Source organism: Hyla sarda, chromosome 12, assembly GCF_029499605.1.
Source record: "Hyla sarda isolate aHylSar1 chromosome 12, aHylSar1.hap1, whole genome shotgun sequence".
Classification (NCBI taxonomy): domain Eukaryota; kingdom Metazoa; phylum Chordata; class Amphibia; order Anura; family Hylidae; genus Hyla; species Hyla sarda.
The window spans coordinates 45658102-45673286 of record NC_079200.1 but is presented as its reverse complement, the minus strand read 5'-3'; the positions used below and the strand labels follow the sequence as shown (position 1 = coordinate 45673286).

Genomic DNA, 15185 nt, shown 5'->3' with positions numbered 1-15185 from the left:
TTGCTGTTTGGATATTCTTTGCCATCCTTTCCTCCACCTTCAGCATGATACTATTAGTCCCAGCAGCCATTACAGCTAAGGCTGCAAACACCTCCCAGCTAAAGGGAGTATGACTCATCAGTGCAGGGCAGAAACCAGGTGGTCTGTGTCTCTCAGGAGGGTGGGAGCTGCTTTCAGAGAAGGACCTAGACAGAAACACAGTGGATGTCTGGATACCCCCTGCATGTAAGTGACAACTGAAAGAAGGGAAACTATACAGATAATGAATGATATTTAGACAATCAAACAGGTTAGTGAGAGGGAAAGGATAGACACAAACTCGCACTTGTAAATCTGTGGCTCTGTTCTGAAAAAAATAAAATAAAAAAGATGTTTCAACAGGATGCATAAGCGTGATGTGAACAGGTCCTAACAAAAACATTGCTGTTTTCTTCCAAACTCAGGACCACATCAGTCCATAGTGGATGAGTGTCTGACCAGCTTTCCCATTAAGGCCACATTCCCAGTCTGGAGATTCCTCACTGAATTTCCACAAGCTCGCAGCAGCCTCCCATTAATCTTAGTGGTAATTCAGTTGCTCTGTTGACATGAAGGAAGTTCTGTAGCCAAACGTCTGAAAAGGAATTGCATTCCAGCAGAAGATTGCACATGTTCAGTCTTCGGGTGGAATCTGCCATTTGTCAAAGGGGTGTCGCTTATGTCTGCGGCAGATTACCACGCACATTAACGCCGATTCCAGACAAATTTGAAAAGCACAGATTCACCTGAAGAAACTCAGCAAGGAAAATTCCCCACAGAATTTCTTCAGTGTAAACAAGCTCTAACACTCCTGTCCGCAGGATAGGGGATGAGCGTCTGATCAGTGACTGGTCTGTCTGCAAGGGCCCCCACCCAAGGCTGTATTTACCATTAGACACCCATTGGCTCGTACCTAGGGCAGCAGTGCTGAAGGGGCAGCACTTCAGTGGGTTAAAAAAAAAAAGAGAGAGAGAGAAAGAAAAAGAATTGTCCCCTTTGGTTGAATCCACATGGGTCAGAATTGCTCTGTGTTTTATCTGTAGATTTGAGCCCGCAGCCGCTTATTATGTTGTGGATTTGTGATTGATTTCACCACTTTCTGTACATGGGGGAGATCCAGAATCTGCAATAAAATTCACATCTAACGTATGCGTCTTTTGCTGCGTATCTGTTACACATCTGCATTAAAAAAGTTCCAATGCTTGATACTTATCCAACAATGTCGCCATGGAAAGTACACAGTGCTGCTCTATTGCCATTTTCCATTACACTTTAAAGGTGTACTCTGCCCCTAGACATCTTATTCCCTATCCAAAGGATAGGGCATAAGATGTCAGATCGTGGGGGTCCCACCACTGGGGACCTCCACTATCTTGGCTGCAACACCCCAGACTTCCAGTGACTAGCGATGCGGGGTGGAGGCTCGTGACATCACGGTCACGCCCCCTCAATGTAAGTCTATGGGACTTGCATTGAGGGGGCGTGACCATGATTTCACGAGTGGGCCCTTACCATGAGCCTCCGGCGCTGAATCCAATGCTCTAAACGAACGCCGGGTGCAGCAGGGAGATCGCGGGGGTCCCCAGTGGCAGGACCCCCACAATCATACATCTTATCTCCTATCCTTTGAATAGGGGATAAGATATCTAGGGGCAGAGTACCCCTTTAAGCCCTGTTCATAACATGTTTTTTGTCTGTATGTGGCATAAACACTGGGTAAAGCTTCCAATAAGGATAAGATGGATTCCGAAAAGTGGTATCTGTCACCCACTAGCTCTTCTAGCAATCGTTTAACATACATATCATGAGTTTTTCAATCGTTTTTCATGATTATACATTAAATGGGTGCCATTGTAGCATTCAAGTGACAGATCAGGCATCTGTTTCCCACATCTTCCTCCCATAGGCCATTATGGCATCAGTTTAACATATACATCATGAAAGCTAATGGAAAATTCATTATGTATCTGTGTAAGTGATGCCTGTGACAGATGTTATACAGCAGCATCTGTCACCCATAGGCTACAGTGTTAAAACAAGTCATGTATACTTCTCTTTTGGTGGATTCACGAAACGGAATAGCATATCCTACTACGCTACACTATTCCATACCTTTATTTTTGCAGTATACTGACTTAGAGAATGTTGGCCAGGCAGATCCCAAAATGACACTATTTTGGCCACCAAAGCTATGAAAACATTTAACATGCACTTGCGGACCTTTTTTAACATACCTGCTGAATGTAAACGGAAAACATAATGGGGGAGATTTATTAAAACCTGTGCAGAGGAAAACTTGCCCAGTTGCCCATAGCAACCAATCAGATCGCTTCTTTCATTTTTCACAGGCCTTCATAAAAAGGAAAGCAGCAAGCTGATTGGTTGCTATGGGCAACTGGGCAAGTTTTCCTCTGCACAGGTTTTGATAAATCTCTCCCAATGTGAACAGGCAAAACATTTTTGGGAAGTAATGTGTGTTAATAGTATAGTTAAAGAAGATGTCCAGCAGTAAGAAATGTATCCCCTATCCACAGGATAGGGGATAAATGTCTGATTGCGGGGGTTCCGACCACTGGGACCCCGCAATCTCCTGTATGGGGCCCTCGCTCTGTTCAAGGAAGTGTCGTTTTTCACCCAGCTGGTGGAAACACTCCCCCCTCCATTCATATATATATATAGGAGAGGCAGAGACACAGCGTTTGCGTGCCTCCGCCTCTCCGATAGAGCTGACGTGCTGGGTGTGAAACTCGCTCTAGCAGAGCTGGGGCCCTATACAGGAGATCGCGGGAAGGGGGGGGGGGGGTCCCAACGGTCAGACCCTCAGACATTTAAAACAAAACAAAAAAACAGCACCACACCTGTCCTCAGGTTGTGTGTGGTATTGCAGCTCAGTTTTTCTATTCCGTGACAACCCAATTAACAGTGTATGCATTTGTCAAATCTATAGGAACACTTCAGTATACCTATCTATAACTCTTTTGATCTAGTAAATCTGTACAAGGGTCTGTACAAATGTGCAAATATATTTTATTGCTCCAATGCATCTAAAAAATAAAAACATGTAAAAAAAAATCTTGATTCAAATATTTGTCACTGTTTTGTGTCTGTTTGGCAAAGCCATGGGGTGTCACGGGGTGCGATGGTGTAGTGGATGGGGCAGATGTTGTAGCCTGGGGGCAAGGTGTTATTAACCCCTAAATGTTTGTGATGCAGTGAGTATTGCAGTTATGCAGTGAGCCTTTGTTATATACTCTCTATTGCAGCATTTCCCAACCAGGGTGCCTCCAGCTGTTGCAAAACTACAACTACCAGTATGCCCGGACAGCCTTCGGCTGTCCGGGCATGCTGGTAGTTGTAGTTTTGCAACAGCTGGAGGCATCCTGGTTGGAAAACTCTTGCTGCTGCTTTTTAATACACTTTAAAAGTTGTAGTTTTGCAACAGCTGGAGGCATCCTGGTTGGAAAACTCTTGCTGCTGCTTTTTAATACACTCTACATTACAGCACTTTTATACGTACTTGGTTTTTCTAGCCATACCTGTATAAAAGTTTACAACCACTTTTAACAGATGGCATGGATTGGTATATTCCGATGCAGAGATTTGTCAGCCAGAATGACGGATAACAATCGTTATGGCCAATTATAATAGATGTAAATCAAAGAAACGATGTTACACTTTTTCTTGCTGTTTTATCTTTAGGCAATAACCAGTTAAACACCATCTTTCTGACTTTTCTCTCTCTTTTGTTTTCAGCGCCCCGGTATGATGCCTGGTGCTCGGATGCCAGTATCGGGTATGCCAGTTGGATCACCGATGCTCCCAACATATGGACCAGGGTCCCCAATGCGGCCTGGTATGAACCCTATGTTGATGGACTCATTTAGAAAAAGGCTTATGACCCCACAAGGACATCCGTCTGTACCGAACCAGAGAAGGTGAGTAGTTGTAAAAAGTCTATTCTCCATTGCCTTAAATGGATTGTCCAGTTAAAGGGGTACTCCTTACTTCTTTTAAAAAACCTTAATCCTTCCTGTACTTATTAGCTGCTGAATACTACAGTGTAAATTATTTTCCGTTTGAAGCACAGAGCTGTCTGCTGATATCATGAGCACAGTGCTCTCTGTTGACATCTCTGTCCATTTTAGGAACTGTCCAGAGTAGGAGACAATCCCCATAGCAAACATATGCTGCTCTGGACAGTTCCTAAAATGGACAGAGATGTCAGCAGAGAACACTGTGCTCATGATGTCAGCCGACAGCTCTGTGTTTTAAAAAGAAAATAATTTCCTCGGTAGTATTCAGCAGCTAATAAGTACTGGAAGGATTACTTTTTTTAATAGAAGTAATTTACAAATCTGTTTAGCTTTCTGGTACCAGTTAATAAAAAAATTAAAAAAGTTTTCCACATGCAGTACCCCTTTAAGCAAAGCCTATTTTCACGTATGCTAGTAGGAAATTAATAGAAAAAGGGGTTATCTGTTCAAGATTTCATCTTGTAGGCAGAGTGGACACCAAGAAAATCTCTCTCTCTGATAGCATTGTTCTGTCCTGAATACACAACCCACTCATTTAAATGGGCACCATGTAGGGGCTGAAGGATACTGTACTTAAAGGGGTACTCCAGTGGAAAACTATTTATTTTTTTCCCCAAATCCACTGGTGCCAGAAAGTTAAACAGATTTGTAAATTACTTCTATTAAAAAATCTTATTCCTTCCAGTACTTATCAGCTGCTGTATGCTACAGAGGAAACTCATTTCTTTTTGAATATTTCTGTCTGACCACAGTGCTCTCTGCTGACACCTCTGACAGGTCAGGAACTGTCCAGAGCAGGAGAGGTTTTCTATGGGGATTTGCTCCTGCTCTGGACAGTTCCTGGCATGTACAGATGTGTCAGCAGAGAGCACTGTGGTCAGACAGAAAATAAATTAAAGGGGTTATCCACCATAAGGTGATTTTATTAGGTACCTGGCAGGCAGTAATGGACATGCTTAGGAAGGATCTGCTCCTGTCTTGGGGCTAAATGGCTATGGATTGAGGTTACCATAACACTGTGGCTAGCTTTTTGTGAACTGGTATTTCCTGTTTGAGTTTTCTTCTTTTGCCTACAAATCCCAGAATTCCATTTTCCTCCCTCCCACACATCAGCCACCCAACCCATTGAAACATAAATGAGCTGCATCCATTCAAAAGACCTGTGGTTTTCAATCAGGGTGCCTACAGCTGTTGCATTAGTTGCCGATTGATCTCTCTCCCACCAAGCGATCCCTCCACCCATTGAAGCAGACAGGCTCCCTGTCATCAGCTGACTAGTGAGTCAGGTCTCGGCTGCATTGCAACCTGGGAAAAATCTGAGACAACAGTCATTTTGTATGATAAAAATAAATATTGGGGTGAAAATCACATAAGGATTGTGAGAAAACCGTCACACACAGGTACAGACACTATATTATGAACTACACTAACTTTACAGCCCCTGTAGCCAAGTCAAATAAAATAAAAATATGGAATACCCCTTTAATAAGAAAATAACTTCCTCTGTAGTATACAGCAGCTGATAAGTATTGGAAGGATTAAGATTTTTAAATAGAAGTACTTTACAAATCTGTTTAACTTTCTGGCACCAGTTGATTAAAGAAAATATCAGAGTACCCCTTTAAAAACTTTAAGGTTTCCCCACAGAATACAACTGATCACTAGTGGTCCCAGCAGGGCCCCATTTTGTGACCTATGATTGACAAGGGACTCTCCTGATAACTCACGTTTACTGAGATTCATAAGGCTTGATCAGTCGTGTAATAACTTCATCATTGTTGGCCGCACGTTCCCAGTTTATACAGTGATGTGCAGCCAATAACAATGTTTAGATTGGCTTTACAAAGGATCCAATTAACTGATGAACAAGTGGTGTTTGTCGGCTGATGGCTGACCCTTTTTTTAACTTTTTTACCTTTTGCCAGGAAAATAGGAATTCAGCTTTTAATCAATAGCAATTGTTCAAACTGGAAAACCCCTTTAAATGCATTAGTAATTTGTAAGGTTATGTTGTCTTTTACAAAATGTAATCCATGGTTCTTTATTTAATTTCTAGAATGAAGAGAAGGAAAATGGCTGATAAGGTTTTACCACAGAGGGTATGTTGCTTTTGGTTTATTTTGTATGATACCTAATTATATTTTTTTTAGAGGAATTTATAAGTTTTATACCAACTATTTAATCTATTGTGTGAATTAATTCTTCAACATTTTCATTCTCTTTACTGGCAGTCAGTGGATGGAAATAGTCATTGTTTTGAGCCAATGATGTAAGGCCGCAACATATCTCATTGTATAGGCAGCAGCAAATGGCAACAGCACTCCCAGATAGCTGAGAGAAAGACTTGGGCCCAGATTTATCAGACTGTGTGAGAGAAAAAATGGAGTGATTTTTCCACAGCGACCAATCACTGCTCAGCTTTCACTTTACCAGAGCTTGTTAGCTGAGCTGTGATTGGTTCTTGTGGGAAAATCACTCTACTTTTTCTGTCACACAGTTTGATAAATCTGGGCCTTGGTTTTTATTCACACAAACGTGAAGGCTCATTGTATAGGCATATAGTGGGATGTATTGTCCACTCCTAGAAGGAAGTCCTGAGGAAACTCTCTGATGATGTAACTGTCCGTATATCACCTGAATGTTCCTGAGAAAGCCTGGAAATTTGGTGGTGTGGTAATCCTTAGGCCATGTTCACAAGTCCGGAGTTTCTGTGCAGAATTGCGCCAGAGATTCCGGAGCAGGAGCAGCAGAGCCCCATTGTATTCAATAGAATTCCTCTGTACTGTGCACACGGTGGAATTTCCGCACAAGATGTTTTCGAGATTCTGTTTCCAATGTTCGCAGAAAGAATTAACCTGTCCATTCTTTTTGCGGACTCCGCACAGAATACATAACCATCTATAAGACAGCTCATTCCCATACGGTCCTACCGCTGGCATAATATGCCGGTATCCACAGTCTCTGGAATGTCCGCATGGAGATTTTCCATGCGGACATTCCGGACGTGTGAACATAGCCTTACTATCCTCCTCCTCCTGATCTCCCTTGGAAAGCTTCGGCAATGGTGTCCATGAATAGACAGTGATGTCATTGGTATCCATTATACGGATTACTGTGACAAATGATATACTTTGGTCACCCATAGGCTATTATGTTATCTGTATAACTCATATATGGGGAAATTTATCAAAACCTGTGCTTATTTTAATTTTAAAAAGGCCTCTGAAAAATGAAAGAAGCTATTTGATTGGTTGCTATGGGAAACTGATCAACTTTTCTTCCCTATGTTTTTTTTTTGTTTTTTTTTTATAAAGAATCCCATTGGATGTAGACTATGCAATTATCACAAAGAGATGATTTTTTTTTTAACTCACCACCATGTGGAAGAGTAGTTCATGAAGCCGTTTAAAAAAAAAAAAAAAAAAATAAACTTTCATAAATTGCAACTGAAACTCCTATGCATATTGATCGAATAGATGTTAACCATGGCATGGCTGATCCATCCTTAATTTTGCTATTCCATCCTTAAAGAAACACTCAGGGTTTTGTTTTTTTAATTGCTCATATCAAACACACTTACCATCACTAAACATACAGCGCCATTTGTTTTATTCCAGCAGAACGGCATCTACGTGTTTCGTTACTCACATGGTCATGAGATCACCAGTCTAACACAAAAGAAGTTACTGATCCTGTCACTCTCATTAAAGGGGTTGTGCGCTGCCCTGCAGTTCGGAGCTCCGCTCACAGCGTCTGGAAGTTCATTACTACGAACGCTGTGTGCGGGCTTCCATGTTCGCGGCCGGCGGGCGTGACATCATGCCCGGCCCCCTCGTGACGTCTCGCCCGCCCCCTCAACGAAAGTCTATGGGAAGGGGGCGCGAGGGGGCGGGCGAGACGTCACGAAGGGGCCGGGCGTGACGTCACCCCCGACGGCCGCGAACACGGAAGCCTGCACACAGCGGTCGGAGTAATGAACTCCGGACGCTGTGAGCTGAGCTCCGAACTGCAGGGCAGCCAGCGCACAACCCCTTTAATGATGGGTGGTGATGACAGGATGTAAGATCTGACTTGCGATTGACTACAGCATGACATCATCACTTCCCAGATCCCCCTCTACTAGCTCCCATACCCCTTGTTTCCCCACCCAGATCTGTATACCTGCTATCTTTATGGGATTAGGAAACATAGTAGATATACACCTCCCCTGAGGTTTTGCTCACACATTGCATTTCTTGATGCTTTTTTTCTGTTTTCCAAAATTTAGGCAAAAAAAATTGTATAAAAATAGGATATTGAATGAAAAGAATGGGATATCACAATTGTGCAAAATACAGTTAAAATTTGAAATTTTTACCACAATTTTGGAAAATCGATAAATGTAGTAGAAATGTGTGAAAATGCAGAACAAATTCAACATGTGAACACAATCTAAAGATGTAATATCTTGATCAAAAACTTCAGTTGTGATTATAGGTAAAATCACTTTTGCATCATGGCAATATTTCTCTAAAAAAAATGCACTTTATGTAAAAAAAAAAAAATGCAAGAAAACTTCACATAGTGTGAACTGACACCAAACGAGTTTACCTAGAGTTTACCTAGGTCAGTGGTCTCCAACTGTGGCCCTCCAAATGTTGCAAAACTTCAACTCCCAGCATGCCCGGGCATGCTGGGAATTGAAGTTTTGCAACATCTGGAGGGCCACAGTTTGAGACCACTGATCTAGGTGATCACCAGCACTAGTTGTTTGAATAGATGACCAGCTGCCCTAATAAAACACCCCAGGCAAAGCCAAAGGATTCATGGGAAATTCATGGGAGATTTATCAAAACCTGTGCAGAGGAAAAGTGGTTAAGTTGCCCATAGCAACCAATCTGATTGCTTCCTTTATTTATGAAAAGGCCTCTGAAAAATTAAAGGAAATCTGTCACCAGTGTCACCTGTACTAACCTGTCAGTGCCGACAGGTAGTGCAGGTGACATTGATGACAATGGTACTTACCTGGTCCCGTTCCATGCAAGGGGATCTCCAGTAATCTTCTCCATTAAGCTTCAGCTCCGAGCCCAGGTGGAGCTTAGTAACGTCACCGCTGCTGTTCTCTAGCAGCGGGACCCAGCAGGGAGAAGCAGCGGTGAAGTCACAAAGCTCCACCCGTGTCCCAAGCCGGGCCCTTAGCTGAAGCTTAATGGAGAAGATTACCGGAGATCCCTGGCATGGAACGGGACAAGGTAAGTACTGTTGTCACTGCACCACTTTTCCACTGCAAATGTTTTAGTAAAAATTCTCCCTCTCTGTGTGCATCATGGAGCTTATCCCATGCCTGCCACATCAGCTAACACAGGGAGAAAGCATACACAAGAACCTTTACATAACTCTCTAATAATAGCCTATGCTGCACTATATAAGCAAAAATCTCTCTCTCTCTCTTGCTCTCTCTCTCTCTCTCTATATCTCTCTCTCTCTCTCTCTCCCTCTCTCTCTCCCTCTCTCTCTCTCTCTCTCTCACATGTTTGGTCACATCTCTGGTCACATGTTACTTATATGTCCACTTAAAATATAGGATAGTTCATTTAACCCTTAATTACCCCCATTTGTGAGGGTCAGGGTTTTTGTTTAAAGTCCCATGCAAATCTATGGGAAATTTATGTTCCCACATAACTTCCGTACGACTGGACATATTTCAATGATACCTGTAACACATATTACTTATATGTCAAAAAAATATATATGATAGTTAACCCTTACCTACACCCTTATATAAAAGATTTTTATATAAAGATTTTATATAAAGGTTTTTGTTTCAAGTCCCAAGTATATGGGACTTCCAGTACCTTACTCCACAAACCCCTCTTCATCTCCTGGTGAAAGTGTCAGTCCGGCTTGCAAGCCACACCCCATCTCAAAAAGTAGGGGATAAGTGTCTGATTGCGGGAGGTCCGAGCGCTGGTTCTGCCGCAGCTCTCCTATGCAGGAGGTGTGTCGGCCGCAGCATGGCGCTACAGCCAACACGTCCCCTAGCTCTATGGGAGAGGCGGAGATGCAGCGTTCGTGCATCCCAGTCTCTCCCATAGAGCTGTATGGAGGGGGGCGTGTCGTCGACCTCAGTGGGGTAGACGACACGCGCATTAGTCGCGCACAGCCATGGCATTGCCTGGACCCCGCACAGGAGATCAGGTGATAAGTGTTATACACCGCAGATCTCCTTTAGTCCTGCACCTGTATTAGTAGTATGATAAGTATAGGTTTTCAGACTAGAACATATACAATAAGGCTAGGTATATACAATATACATTGCAGAATCTCACTGGGTGGAGTTTCCGAGAACAGTTGGCGCTAGGACCACATGGACATTTCTATGCCTATAGACAGCAATGTTTTCTGTGCGGCATTCCACTGAAAGAAGGTTCATTCTTTTGGTAGATGAATTTTAGCAACCAAAATCTCCGCTGCTGAAATTCCGTCGCATGGACTGTGCAGCTAAATCCCATAGACAGCAAATTTCGCTCAGAAATTCCATAGTGTGAACCCAGCCTCAGTGTTTCCATCCACTGAATGCAAATAGAAACCTTGCAAATTATGACAGTGGTGCTTTAAAGAGTACCAGTCACCAAACTTAACATCTTAATATTTTGTTCCTTATGTATTTAGAAGGCTCTTTGCTATTTACTTGCTGTTAAAATTCTCAACCTTTTTTTTTTTTTATGTGATTGAAAAAACAGCAACTAGGTGGCTCTGTTCTGTTCCCTGCCGCAAGTCAAACAGTTAGTTTGGTCTCCTCCCGGCCTGGCAGGAGAACAAACTCAGGAAGTGCATGCAGGCCATGGGGAGGCACAGCTCTCACAGGCTTCAGTGATGTCACGCCTGCTGGGGAACGCCCACTTTCTCCTGTGGGGAGCTCACACAATGTGAGCAAGGAGAAATGTATGATACAGAGCTTTTTAAAGCTTGGAATTTAAGGACTGGAGGAGTGTTAGCAGTAGTTAGGGAATATAATCTAAGTTAGTTTAGAAAATATGGTTTCATGACAGGTACTCTTTAAATAAAAACAGAATACTACTTTAAAAATTCAAGCAAATGTTCAGTTTGTTGCAGTTGTTTAGAGTTTTGTGACCCTAAGGGACAGTATTGATTTTCCATCTTCTAAACTCTTTATTTTGCTTATTTGTAGATCCGAGAGCTAGTCCCAGAGTCACAGGCATATATGGACCTTTTAGCCTTTGAGCGGAAATTAGATCAAACAATTGCCAGGAAGAGGATGGAGATCCAAGATGCCATCAAGAAACCTCTTACTGTAAGTCCAATAATGTAAGGATTGGAGAAATGGGTAGTAAAAATATTGAGAACTAGTTGTACTAGCTTTGTTGTACACACATACACAGATATAGGGTAAGCTGTCAGTCAGTGTATGTGGGTGGGGTCAGGGCCGGATTATCATTGTAGCTCTTGGAGCACCTGGGCCCGCTCCCTCTGCATCATGCAGGTCCTGGTCGGCAGTCACTAAAATACAGGGATCTCCACACAGAACATAATGGCAGTGACTGCCCGATCAGGACCTGCTTTGTACCTTCTGAATGCTGGAGGGGATGATTTCTTTGAGAACCTGTGGTAATGTCACAATCATACGACTTGGGGGCGGAGCTAAAGTTCTCAAGCAGCCAGGAGAGCAGATTGTAGGTGGTGAGTTATTAAACCTAATTGGGAGGGATTCTTGTCCTGTCTTTTACATGTCTCCTCTCTGTCCTGAGGTTACGTGTCCTGAATAAAGAACTAACCTGAAAATCCATACGACAGGTATCTCTCTATATACTGCACTAAGGAATATTAATCTCTCCCCCGAAACCTGAGTAACACAGGGATCAGGACTATGAATGTAATATCTGCAAAAATGAACTGCATAAAAAGAGAACAACATAAATAAATAATGTAAATAACAAATAATACCGAGAAAATAATATATTAATGTATTAGCAAAGATAGATCAGGTGCCAGGACCCAGTTCCTGGAATGACTGCCCAGATACAATACATTACTTATCCTGTACTGATCCTGAGTTATATCCTGTATTATACTCCAGAACTGCACTCACTATTCTGCTGGTGAGGTCACTGTGTACATACATTACATTACGTATCCTGTACTGATCCTGAGTGATATCCTGTAAATATTTTATTAAAAAAATATAGATCATAACAAACACAAAACCAGCACAACTTTGCCATAACGGAAAACAACAACATGAAATGACATAAACCTAAATTTTACATTTAAATAAAAGAACAAAAATCCTGCCTAACTGGCCAGCCCAGATTTTCCTAAAAAATACTAGTGCTACACCTTACATAACAACCAAACACACACATACATACCTGATTTGCATACAAAAAAATTCACTATTTAGCCTTAACTGAAAAACACCCAAACTTGGGAAAATCAAACGTTACAAAAACACAACAAGCACTCCCACGGCAAATTTATTTTTCTCCCTTTCAAACGTAACATTTTTTTTTTCATTTTTTTTCATTTTTTATAATAATAATTATACTATATTACACACATACTACTACACACATGCACACACATAACCATTTTTTTACAACATATTAAGAAACAATCCCACTGCACACCAATTTATTTTATATAATATTATTATATATTATTTTTATATAATAACATTAATAATACTATACACACCCACACGCACATATCTTTACTACATTTTCTCTACAAAACCTATACCAAAAGAAAACTAAATCCACAATGGATACAAAAATACCAAAGAAAAATGTATAAAAAACAACTGGTTAAACTGCCATCACTATAAACACTATGCAATACACAAAAATCAAGATATAAAATAAACAAAAACATAATATATACTATACATACTATATACATATAAACTATATTCACTATATACACCTATACATAAATATACATAAAACTACACCTACAAATATATTGAAACAACCTACTCTAAATTCCCTTCACCCACACCACCCGCCCACCTGTACGTGGGTCAGAATCCATACAGTTCATAGTTTTCAATGTCAAGTCCATAACTGACCCATGCCAGGTCCACCAAAACAAACAACCACCACCACCCACAAATACACTCTCCCAACCTAAAACTCCTCCCAACCAACTTTATCATTACCAGCTTTATAATATACATAAACAAACAATACAACCCACTTTAGGCCCAAGTTCGGTGCCTGTAAGCCCTTCATAACCATAACATCTGAAAATCCTGATACATACAAAAATTACATTCTTTCCCTAACTCCACCCTACCTCTCTCCCTACCATTGTCCCTAAATATAAACTGACCCTACTATCAGCCTAACCCTGTCCCTACATCACTGTCCCTAACCAAAACAAGTATACTCTACCCAAAAGGTCTAGTACCTAGGGCACATCAAAAGAAAAACCTCTCCACAGGAGAGAAGCCCTACTGGTACCAAGACTGCCATACTCCAAAGACCTGATCTTCCCAAGGTCGCCGGTGATATTCCTACAGACCTCCAGTTCGGAGAGGACTTTCCGCTGTGTAGATACTAAACACAGTGCATTCCACGTGTAGTACCTAACCACTAAGCTGACTAAGAATAAAGTGCCCCAATCATGGCCACCCAGGTTCCTGAATGCCCCATAAGCCTACTCCGGATAGGTAAGGGCGGCAAGTTGACTCCAGCCGATGGAAGCACCCTATATTAAAGGGACAATGAAGCAGGAAATGGTCCATGCTTTCCAGCATGTCCCCACACTCTTCTCGGGGACATCCCCGGTCATCAGATCTCCTACACTTCAAATTGTCCCTCACATATAACTTCCCCTGAAAGCAGCACCAAGTTAAGTCCCAAAACTTCTGGGGGATCCTGTTCATGTTTAAAAGATACAACCCCACCCTCAGATACCGACCTGGGCAGTCCCTGAGCGCCAGAGGCTTCTGGAAGTGGGTCAACAGAACCTGTTTGTCAAGGAACAGCCTTGACTGGGTCCTGATCTCCCACACTCCCAGACCCCACCGATGTATCTCCTTCGTAGTCAGGGTAGCGTAAGCTGGAAGAGGCCCATGGGGTGTACGGAGGTCCTTCACTTGCCCTTCTGTCTCCCATTCCTGGAAGAAAGGCCAAAACCATTCCCTGCAGAAGAGTACCCATGGAGGTGGAAAAGCCCTCTCTGACCAGAGGTTTGAGATGTTAGCTTTCAAGAAGGTGTTCGCTAAGAATACCACAGGGTTTACCATAGATAAACCCCTAGTCTCCTTGTGCGGTACGTAACCTCCCTCTTGATTAGGTTCATCCTGTTCCCTCAAAACAGTTGGAAAAACAGGCTGTAGATCCTAGTGTAGTAAGCCTCTAGCAAGATACATACACTGCCCAGATAGATAAACAAGGAGAGCAGGTACGATTTGGTCAGGTGTACCCTTTCCCTGAGGGTCATAGACCAACCCTTCCACTGGTCCACCTTCAGAGCGGCATCCTGGAGCTTACCATCCCAGCTTTTGGTGGGATAATCCTCCTGCCCGAATCCTGGCAGAATATTTGCTGACTCTTGGGGCCCTGGAAGGGTGTCTGAGAGATCAAACGTGGGATCTCCCCCTCCCAGCCAGAGACTTTCACACTTATCCCGGTTGATCTTATACCCGGATGCCTTCGAGCAGCGTTCCACCTCCGACATCACCAGATCGACCTCCTCTCTCGAAGACACGAAAATGGTGACCTCATCAGCGTACGCCACCACTCTCTGGGCTACATCCAGCTCTGCCAGACTCATCCCGACTCCCGTCAACGGCCCACAATCTACCCTCCAGATGATTGGGATCGATTGGGAACACGTATAAAAGCGGGCTCTAGGGACAACCCTAATGGACTCCGGACCCCACCCCAAAAGAGCGGCCAGACCAACCGTTCACCAGAGGGAAACTCTCTGCCCCTGCATACAAGATGTACATGGTACATGGTAAGCCATATCTCAGGAGGACTGATCAGAGGTACTCATGGTTCACCCGATCAAATGCTTTAGCCTGATCCAGGGACAGCAAATACCCCTTCCAGAGACCTGCACTACTCCGCTCCACTGCCTCCCGGACACCGAGAACAGCACTTAAAGTGCTGCGGCCTGGAACCG

At 42.8% G+C, this 15185-nt stretch overlaps 1 protein-coding gene across 7 annotated transcripts in view; it reads left to right on the top strand.

Moving 5' to 3' along the window:
- The window catches only part of SMARCD2 (SWI/SNF related, matrix associated, actin dependent regulator of chromatin, subfamily d, member 2), a 77985-nt gene that overhangs the window by 38293 nt on the left and 24507 nt on the right, over positions 1-15185 (top strand). For 5 of the 7 annotated variants that reach the window (XR_008849381.1, XM_056549261.1, XM_056549257.1 and 2 more), the window contains 3 exons: positions 3772-3953; positions 6109-6151; positions 11224-11346. Coding sequence is in view for 6 of the 7 variants with exons in the window: in XM_056549257.1 (XP_056405232.1) it covers positions 3772-3953; positions 6109-6151; positions 11224-11346 (348 nt within the window). In the remaining variant the exon portion in view is untranslated. Of the gene's footprint in view, positions 1-2369; positions 2491-3771; positions 3954-6108; positions 6152-11223; positions 11347-15185 lie in introns of those variants that run through there. The other 2 variants (XM_056549259.1, XM_056549260.1) reach the window with 2 other exon arrangements.